This window comes from Mercenaria mercenaria, chromosome 14, assembly GCF_021730395.1.
Source record: "Mercenaria mercenaria strain notata chromosome 14, MADL_Memer_1, whole genome shotgun sequence".
NCBI lineage: Eukaryota > Metazoa > Mollusca > Bivalvia > Venerida > Veneridae > Mercenaria > Mercenaria mercenaria.
The window spans coordinates 19,901,825-19,912,779 of record NC_069374.1 but is presented as its reverse complement, the minus strand read 5'-3'; the positions used below and the strand labels follow the sequence as shown (position 1 = coordinate 19,912,779).

The 10,955-nt window shown below is 34.9% G+C and overlaps 1 protein-coding gene across 1 annotated transcript; it reads right to left on the bottom strand.

Annotated features, from left to right (window-relative positions):
• Nucleotides 1–902: 902 nt before the first annotated feature.
• Nucleotides 903–10,668, bottom strand: LOC123526510 (monocarboxylate transporter 2-like). The gene is made up of 5 exons (XM_045305682.2): nt 9,449–10,668; nt 8,912–9,087; nt 7,074–7,217; nt 2,928–3,749; nt 903–2,326 (listed from the first exon to the last, which is right to left on the bottom strand). Exons 1-5 carry the CDS (start codon nt 9,484–9,486, stop codon nt 2,136–2,138), a joined length of 1,371 nt encoding a protein of 456 aa, XP_045161617.2. The 5' UTR covers nt 9,487–10,668; the 3' UTR covers nt 903–2,135.
• Nucleotides 10,669–10,955: the final 287 nt, after the last annotated feature.

Sequence of the window (10,955 nt, the reverse complement as noted above, 5' to 3'; positions counted from 1 at the left end):
CGTTTCTGACTATCGACTTCCTTTTCTATGACGGTAACCAGAGATCAGGGGAAATAACTTTAGTCCTTATTTGTGAACTTTATAAGAACCAGTCACATTTTTGGATACATTGGCGATCATGTGACAAGAAAGATTGAAATTGTTGGCGAAATGTTTTGAATTTTACCTTGAACTTGTTTGCGTCTATGTTAAGTAAAACAGAAATATAACATTAGTGGTGAGTCTTAATAAATATGATAAGTTATCGAACTGTAACGATTAGTCACCGATATTTTGCGTAAAAGCTTCGTTTTACTGATGCATTCTGTGTAAATGTTTGTAAATGGATTGAAATTTACCCGTTATGGTGACATACAAAGCTTGACAAAATGAACATCCTTTAAGGGAATTAGGGGATTACGGTTGTGCGTGTGTTTTAGGGAAGGCCATGCATAGCCGTGTAATTCATAGAGAGGAACAATGGATGCAATGAAATGTGTTTAAAATCTTGGGTGTTTTGTTGAGTGTGGTAGTTGAAGGGCCAATATCAAGCAGTTTCCCTTGTTACAGTTATATATCCAGTGACCCATGTTTTTGTCCCCAAAGGCTCAGGACTATTAATTATGGCATTGTCATATTAAACTGAACCCTTTGGGTCTCCTGTATAACATTGAGTCAAAAACTAATTATTTGTTATCTGATTAGCCGCTCGGTGGTTCTTCTTCCATCTTTTATTATTCCGTCTCTTGAGAAGGAATATCTTAATTCAATAAGTCACACTTGACTGAGCTACTGATGTCGAAAGCTGTTGTAATTACAAGCTGGCCAATTAAACTCCGTGACCTTAGAAATAACCTCTGACGTTAAACTATTCTTTCTCATTTGAGGCGACTCCATGGATTACACAATACTAAACCCGAGGATGATTAATTGATTCTTTTATTTTCTCCTGAACATAACCTATGTACATTCACCAGATAGACATATATCAGCAAATTTAAATGTAAACAACCAAATATTATCTTTACCTTCAAATGCATGGTTACAAAATGTAATATGTGAAAACAAACCCCATTGTAACTCTCTAATTATGTGCAATGAATTCACACATCGAATCATAATAGATTGACCAGGTCAATGTCTTATTGCCGTATTTACTCTACTGAAAGAGGTAACAGATTTAATTTGTTGTTGGATTTAACAATTTATGTTAAATAACTAGAGTAAATACTTACCTGATATTTTTTGGCAGTATAAAACAGACATTGCAACCAAAAGTTTACAAGATGGTCATTTTGTATTTATACAGATGTGCCCTAGAAGGAACTTTTGGTATGCTTTAACTTGTATATGTCGAATGTTCAATAAAATGTAAACCACGTGTACAAACTTTAGTAGGATAAAGGAAAAATAGGTGTTACAAAATGTACATATCTATTTAGTTCTATCAACTAAGATGTAATTTTGTAATAAGGTACAAATATCTTAAAATATGATCAGACTTACTAACTACCAGAACATGTAACTTTATAATTTATTTATCTTGCCAATATTTAAGAACTTTTTTATCTTCATAAGTTTGAGTGTTGCTGTAACATTTGTGTCTCTGGCAAAGATTTAAAACCAGTTGTACTGATCATTTATGGCAATTTCAATCAAAGTTAACAGCGATGACAAACAGAGGTAAAGTGATTGAGTCATCACAAGTGAAACAGTAAAATAGAAAAGATGGAAACACCACATGTCGCTCAACACGACAAAAATGAAAATGTTGCATGCTCGGTTTGATTGAACCTGTTAATGGACGGTAGTGGAAATGCATGCTACCGTCCAAGCCCTCTAGCCTAGATTTGAGCAGAACTCAACATTTATACATGTAACAAGTACCAACATCAATTAAAGACATCTGCAGATGTGTTCATACGGCGGTATACATGGAGTCTTCAATGATACACTAGTGTGCAATTCCATGATAAGCCGGGTATGATTCAATAAATTTAGTGTTGAAAGCACTACTGACTGCAAATCAATCTGAAAATTCGTATATAAAAATAAAAACTTACATCCTTATCTTCTGTGACACATATTAAAGTAAATTAAGTAATTTTATAACTCAACTGGTTAAATACTAGTACATAAACTGTTGCATTTTGAACTCAAAACAACAGCGCGTCGTTCATATTTCTTTCTTGACTTTCTGTATGTTGAATGTTATTTTGTTTAGCTTTAGTTTTGTCAAGTCTTCGGAATATCAAAGCTAACATGTACAGGACGGCAGAAACTCCATGTAAAGTCATGATTATTATAAGAACACTTCTATAGGAACTAGTTGTGTCCCTTAGCCAACCTGAAAAAAAGGAACGGAATTTAGTTAGCATTATTTTAAAGTGTAATAAGCAAAATAAGGACATAACATTGATTTGTTTCAAAAAGTTTTATTGTTTATTGAAAGAAATATTTTCAAGATGCAGTTGGAAAATATGAAGTAAGATAATTTGCTTGCTTTACTGCTGGTAAATTATCATTACAATGTCCCCTTTATAGGGATTATAAAAGTAAGCTTTATTTAATTGCAATCTACCTTTTCGAACAGAGAAAAGGTATGTTGGTAAAGATCTTGAAAATACTTTTGCTTCATGATAACAGAATATAAGAACTGAAATGACTATGTTTGTGATACGACTTTATACTGTTTTAAAGTCCCCACTGCGTTAGTCAGTCGATAAACTGCAATGCTAACTAACGGGAGTACAACGTAATTAGAAAATATCTAGCTTAAGTTAATACTAGCTAATGTTCTTTTTAAATATTATTTTGTAGATGTTTCCGGCCGTAGAATAATTTGCAGCCACAAAATACACTTTAATTTTGCTAAGGTTTCAGCCATTACGAAAGAAAGTTAAATGCTCTTATCGACCTAATGTAATGTATGTACTCAATATACTTACCGAACAAAGGTCCGGTACCTACTGAAAGCAATCCATTGACAGTAAGAAGTAATCCGGTTGCGACAGGCACAAATTCTATCTCTACAATTTTCACAGCTGCATTCATTGAAGACGACAATATTCCACCACATCCAACGCCAACCAGAGAAGTTCCAGTCATGAAAGTAATATGATCATTTGCAAAATATATAATCATCATACCTATAGCTCCGGTCAGGGATGAAAATATAGGATATGCACAAGAGTTTATTCCTTTCTTTTGTTTTAATAGACCTGGAACAAGACACGAACCGGCAGTAAAACTTGAATATATCACAAAGGAGATCAGTGCACGTGAAGAATCAATCTGTTTCCATAAAGCAATGTCAAGCATCAGGGCTAAATATCCATCTAAAGAACTGAGTAAAATTCCAGTTGCAACAAGTATGAATAGATAAGGCGTTGACAAATATTTCTTAAAATCAAGAAATGCATTCGATATCCTGTATCGTAGGAATTTGAAGGGCTCTCTTTCCTTTAATGGAACATTGTAATCATTTTCAGCGTCTTGACGAGCAAATGTTTTGTTATTTTTGGATTTTTCTCGATTTATAAAACACATTACAAATAAAACTAATGTGTTTAGAGTGAATCCACCAAGAATTAGAAAGGTCCCTTTTAGACCATATTGTTCTGTTAACCATTCTAAACAATATGGATAGGCAATTGAAGCAACAACATACGAAGTGTTCAATATAGATAAGCATAAAGTCCTTTGGGATTCAGAAAACTCACAGTCAATAGCCACGACACAACTGATGTATGCCAAAGATATACCTATACCTGAAATTAAAGATCAATAATATTTCCATTATAACGCACATGGTGATGTAGGATTTCTTGGGCGTTTCTTTGAATTTGATATAGGAACATAGTGCAATTAAATTTTGTCAATTTTTGCTTATCAAGAAATACGAAAGTAAGACGTATGCGTAAAGTTATTTTATACTAAATGCATCTATATAGACATGAACAATACTTGTTAAGCTATTAACAATGCCTTATCTCAAGGGCCAATACAGACCTTCGAACAGAAATATGGTTACGTTTAAATGTAACGTATACGTATGTACGTACACAGTGGTTTTGACGACTGTGTACACTTTGGTCCTTTTCATTTACTCGTATTAAATAAAGTTTAAATTACGTTTTGAAAGCCTGAAAACGTAAATCACACCGCCCTTTCAAAGTTTCTTGCAATACTGTTGATCAGTAGCTTTCACGTGTGAACTTGATATATTCTATATCCGGTCATTATTTTCCGATATGGTTTTTATTGAAACAAAATGGCTGTCACGTCGCTTGTGTAGTCGAATCGATTCAGATTATTATAGTTCCAGCTATACATTTTTTTCTAAAGTGAATTTATTGTGTATTGCCAGTTTTATTCTCGTATGTAATTTACGTACGTTGAAATAGCCATTAGAAGCGGACATAGAAGAACAATAATTTTGTAGAGATTATTGCGTTACACATCTACAGTCTGGGAAACTTAATAAATGAGGACCAACGTGGTTTTGTGAAAGGTATATCTTGCCTTACAAACTTATGACACGCACTTAACTACCTAAGTAGTTGGATATACTCAGCAAATGGTCAAAAACATGGTTTTTGAAAATTAATAAACGAAACTGCAAACCTATTCGTTTTGTTTCTTAAACCTAAGGAAGCCATACTTTCTCATACATATTGAAATGTCTAGGTCTGAAAAGAATCTGATCTCGGAATTATAAGAGACTGTATATCAAGTGAACAGTGTGCAAAAGTTGCAAAGCAAGACGCGTTTTCAAACATATTGATGTGGACAATTTTACGGTTATTTATTCATAATGTGTTAAGACCATTAATGAAATATGCTGTGCAAACATGGAATCCCTACTATGTGAATGATATCTTATGTTTCGAAGAGCACAGAGAAATGCAACAAGTAAAGTTTCTGTGTTTGTGGATTTGAATTAATAAGATCGTTTGGCTCAAATGAATATGTTTAGTGTGAAAGAAAGGCTTTTGTTCAAACTATCCGATATTTCATCTGCCAGATTACATTCACTCAAGCTTTACAAACCTACACCAAAGAAAAGTCTTCTTTTTCGGCAGAAACATTTTCTCCATTATAATTATAAATGTATGCAATGGATTGTCTGAAAGGGTTGTAAATTCACAGACAATGTAAGCATTAAAAATAATGAACACCACTTAAATGTAGCTAAGAGAGACATTGGGCATAAGAGGCTTTGCCTAAAAACAAGGAAGAATATCCAACAAGGAAGCCACGTTCTAAAAACGCAGCCTCCCCAAACGCGCACACGATGAACACACGCACACCACACACAAAGCAAACACACAAGGACAAAACAAACAAATAAAGGAATACAGTTGGGCATCACCTTGGAACTGTCAGTGGCAAAACCACCACTGGGGAGCTTAAACCGGTTTATCAGCAGGTGTACCCCCAAGGGTCAATCTTAGGACCCATTCTCTTTCTCATCTTTATAAATGACATTGTCGTTGATATTAAAGCCAACATATGTCTATTTGCTGACGATACTAGTCTCTACATCACAGTGGAAGATTCAGCATCTGCTGCAGAAATTCTGAACTCCGACCTACGGAAGATCTCAATTTGGGCGTCCCAATGGCTGGTTAAATTTAACCCTCGCAAAACTGAATCTCTTATTCTTTTTCGTAGACCAAATGTCAGACCACACCCTACTATTTATATGAACAATGTAGAAATCCAAGAAGTGTCCAATCACAAACATTTGGGTCTCTTCTTCTCGAACAACTTGAAATGGGATACGCATATTGAATATCTAGTGAAGAAGGCCTATCAACGTATTAACATCATGCGAAAGCTCAAATTTTGTCTTGATCAGCGTTCCCTGGAAACCATATATGTGCCCTTTATACGCCCCATCTTAGAGTATGGTGATGTTGTATTTGCCAGTTGCACACGTGAGCAAAACGCAACTCTTGAAAAATTCCAAAATGAGGCCGCTCGGATTGTCACTGGCGCTACAAAACTAACCTCTATACAAAAACTTTTAAACGAGATTGGATGGGACACTCTTGAGTCCTGGCGTCAAAAACATAAACTCATACTCTTCTACAAGATGAAGTCAAATCTAACTCCATCATATCTTTCTGAGCTTTGTCCGCCCTCTGTTCACAACGAAACATACCGTCTGCGCAACAATAAGGATTTTAGAGTACCAAGAGCACGAACATCACACTACTATGACGCTTTTCTTCCTTCAACTACTAGAGCCTTTAATAATCTTTCAATATCACTTTGTGACGCGCCAACTCTTTCCTCATTTAAAAGACAACTCTTTATGCCAGTCAACAATGTGCCACCATATTTCTTTTCAGGTAAGGGGAGAATGCAGATTCTCCACGCCCGTCTCCGTACAAAGTATAGCTCACTTGCTGATGACATCTTGTCAAAAATATGATTCCATCGCCTCTGTGCACTTGTGGAGAGCGGAAAACAACAACACATTTCTTTTTTCACTGCAAAAAATATGATACAATCAGAGCACCACTAATAAACTCCGTTAGCGAACAGTGTACTCCCTCTCTAAAGACTTTGCTGTTTGGAAATACATCTTTATGGGACGACTGTAATGAAAATATATTTCACGCTGTCCACACATACATAGAGAAATCAAAACGTTTTGACTGAAGTTTTGCAAATCTCAGTTATCTCACCGACTTCAACCTCTAATATCGCTCCTCTAACAACCTTACTTACTTCTAGATGTTCTAATCTTTTCCTTAGACTGTTTCGTGTCAATACTTACGCTCCGTTTTTATTATAACAACCATAGTAATCAACGAACATATTCAACTTTGGTCGAGATTTATTATTATAATCAATTTTAACCGCCATAACCTTGTACCGATACTTAGTATGTAGTGGAGGGAATTACTATAAGCCCTAGTGTAAAGAATAGATTAGATTCCCTGAAAAAACTAAATGTAAATAGCAATTTAAGAAAGTTTATTTTTATCGGCCCATTACGACGTACATTTTCATACTGCATGTATGATGGCAAAAATCAGTGAATATATTGCATGAAATTGCGAAATGGAAAAATTACATACCCGAGACAAGTCCGATAGTGAAATAGATAATAACAACCTCGTTAGCAAAGAATGATAAGCAGAACCCCAATGGAACCATCAAGCTCGCTACAAACGTTGCTACTGGTAGTCCTACCTTAGATACGATGACTCCACTGACGGCACCTAAAGAAATATGTTTAATGCGTTATCTGGTTTGAAGTATTTATAATTCGTTATATTGTTTGAAATATTTATAATGCGTTATCTTGTCTGAAATATATATAATCTTGTTTAAAATAGCTATCATGCGTTACTTTGTTTAAAATATTCATATTTGCGTTATTATGTTTGAAATATCTATAATGCGTTATTTTGTTTGAAATATTTATAATTCGTTTTCTTGTTTGTAACGAATCATTACATAAATGCATGGGAAGAAATGATTTATTGATACATTTTACATTTGAACCCTATTTGGCACGGATCTCAAAACAAAAATCTAGGATATAAATCCAATGAGAAAAGTCACATTTAAAGAACGCAATCGTCCATTTATAAATATTTCAAACAAGATATATACCAAGTTAGCAAAGTTATGAAAAACAGTGGTCAAGCGTTTAGACAGTCGGTGAAGAATAAGTATTTTCTTATAATATGGGGATGTTTGTATCTCATCTTATATGTAAAATGCACGAAATATTACTTGATATATTAGTAACACTTTCTTCTAATGCTAGTGAAACCTGCACAATACATATAAATGTTAGAAACTGTGATAATATATATAGGTCAGAATGTTGTCAATACTATTAGACTTTTTGTGCTTAAGGTCGGTCAAGTCACCATATATTATATTTTGTATTTAGTGGACAATGTTCATGGAACTCACAAATATCGTTTGCTCCCTTTAGGTCATGGACATGGTTGATAATAGTGAATATTATTCAAGTGACAGCAGAGTTATAGCCCTTGATACTGTTAAAACGTTACCGTGTTATAGTAGCATCAAGTACCTAATTTGATTTGTACAAGTTTTCTAGTGAGAGCTTAAACGCAATCATTTCCCATATTTATGCAATACAATTAAAAAATAATACGCAGGAGTGACCATGAATGACAAAATATAGTAAAAGGTATATACAAAGGACAGACATATATCATAATAATGTGCGCGTGCATTTAAATGAGTGCTGACTTAGATGAAATGTTTACAAAATTTAAATACAATACAGCTCGAACGTGTAAACAATCAAGATCTAATATCATAACCATATGGAATTACCGAAGCCGTTTTATACCGTTTAACACATTAGTATTTGACCCACCAAATCCGTAACTGCTTTAATTGTGAATTGCAAATATAACATACATAATAATGTTTGATTTAAATAAAAGTTTGTCATCATTTCAAAGGTATTCATGGTTCGTATTAGTATATCTTATTTTTTGAGATAATTTTGATAATGCAAAAATTCACGTGTGAAAGGTGTGTGAAATTTTTGCAAGTGAAACGCTTTCTATCCGTAACTTTACAAATGTTGTACACATTTTGCTTGTATGCTAATATGATATCACGTGCGTTGTATAATAATCCAATAACAGTCCAAATTGACCAAAATTTAAAATGGAAAATGCCCATTAAAGATAATTTTAGACGATCAATTCAAGTCGAATCGAATATTTCTTGGAATTAATATTACCACCATCGGAGGTCTTTAAAAAGATGTATATAATGAATTGTAATGTCTTTTGTCTAAAGAGAAAAATAGAATAAAAGCCTTTTAACGGAAATGCGGGTCAAACAGTAGGCTTTTACAGATTTATGTTTCGTCGCATATATTTATGATTTTTAAAATTTTGAACAAGGTTTTTGTTACCAAAGCCTAGTGTGACTCCAATAAGAATGGACTGTACGGTTGCTGTTGCAGCACGACCTGTTTGAAAGGTCTCCATCATTGTAACAAACATGGTACCGAAAGAAAACACCAGACCAAAATCAATCATCGTCACTGCTGTAGCAGTCAAAAGTAGGATCCATTTATAACTCTCATGTCTAAAAAGAATAATTTCAAACTGTTTTCAAAACCTATTTCATAGCATTTTTGTCACCTCAGAATTCCAATAATAGACTAGAAAATGCACGTTTTAAACAGAAGCATGCATTACTTTACAAAATTGGGTTAATATATTTATTTGCCGTTAATATGATTTCTCGTAGTTCGGGGGCACCTGGGGTCTTCCTCCACCATCAAAGCTGGAAAGTCGCGATAAGACCTATAATTGTGTCGGTGTGACGTTAAATCCAGCAAAATAAATAAATAAATAAATTCTCGTAGTTCCATGTGCTACCAATGTAATCCGGCCCAATGAACAAACAGGAAAAAATATTCGTTATAGAGTGCTAGAGTGCATACCTGTGTGTTTGTGTGCGTTCTGCCATAGAAATATCCATGTTATTTGCAAGTATATATATCCAACCTTTAAACCACTTTATATAAAATGTAAAAAGCAAGCGAAGTGAAGATATATCAGGTAGACACAGTGGCGCTTCTTGAATGTCGAAATGTATTTTCTTGGCTTGTGTTATCACTAGGACGTGTCACAATCATATTGCACCGGTACTGAAGAAGCTGCATTGATTACCAGTAAAATACAAGATACAGTACAAGGTTCTGATCCAGACCTTTAAGACTACATGATAAGTTCCTGTCTTCATAAGATATTGTAGGCCTAAGTGTACGTGATGTACAATGGCTGTGAACTAAATCCTAGGGATTTTCTCAAAATTGTTTTCATTTCATGATGGAATTATTCATTATGTTTAGATTTTCTGATATTACAAATGTATATGATACAGGTCAAAACATTCAAATAAATTGAATATTCGGATAAACTTACCGCGTGTTTATTGTTCAACCCGTTGGACACTATGACTCCCTCTTTTATTGATCGCGGCCGGCGAGGCCGCGATCATTTTGAATAGGACAAGTATATACGTGCTGGGGAAAATATTTCATGATGGACCTGTGAATTCTTTACTTGTGGGTGAAACAGGTCTCATTATCATTTTCCCCAAATTTAACAGGTTAGTCCATAAAACTGCCCCAGAATGCAAAAAAAATGAAGTGCTAAATTTCAAAATTTCCAGGGGGGGGGGGGGGGGTGCAGGGGATCGGACCCCCTCTGAGAAAACTGGCTGTGTCCGTGCATGGTCACTATACCTGTCCAGTACTGGACATTATGGTAAACGCTTCTTTCCTGCACAAATGACAATTTCGCAACTTCTGTCCGGTTTGTACAAATTTCTGGCCGCGATAAACCATTTGACTTGTTGTGTCTGACGGAAGAGAGGGAGGACTGTGATGAGTAGTTTTTAAATCCCACCAGGACTGAACTGTTTTGATTTCTGTCTTCTTGACTGTTTCGTCGGGCCCTTAAGTGTGTTTCTTTTGATGCTCTGTCTTCTGCAAAGGCATTGAGTAGATACGTTTTTGGTTCTTAAGGTTTGTTTTTATATAATTATACAGGAGCATTTTTGTGTTTTACATGCCATTTTTGCCTTTTTGTTTCCATTGCGTGTGTTAGAGATTCTCCTGGCGGGGATTACTTTTGCATACACTGTACCGTGTCTTTGGAACATGGTAAGGGGTAAGAGTGAGATTGGGTGCGCACCATAAACCGGTTTAAGCTCCCCAGTGGCGTTTTTGTCACTGATCGCTCCAAGGCGGTGTCCCACTGTGTTCCGTTGTTTGTTCGTTTTGTCCTCGTGTGTTTGCTTTGTATGCATGTGTGTGTGTTGGTAATGTGCTCAGTGGATTTCGTTTTGGGGAGGCTGATATTTTTCCTTGTTTTTAACATTTAGACAAACTGAAATCTGCTGAAACACTTTCACTTTATGTAAACATAATGGGAGTTCACTTA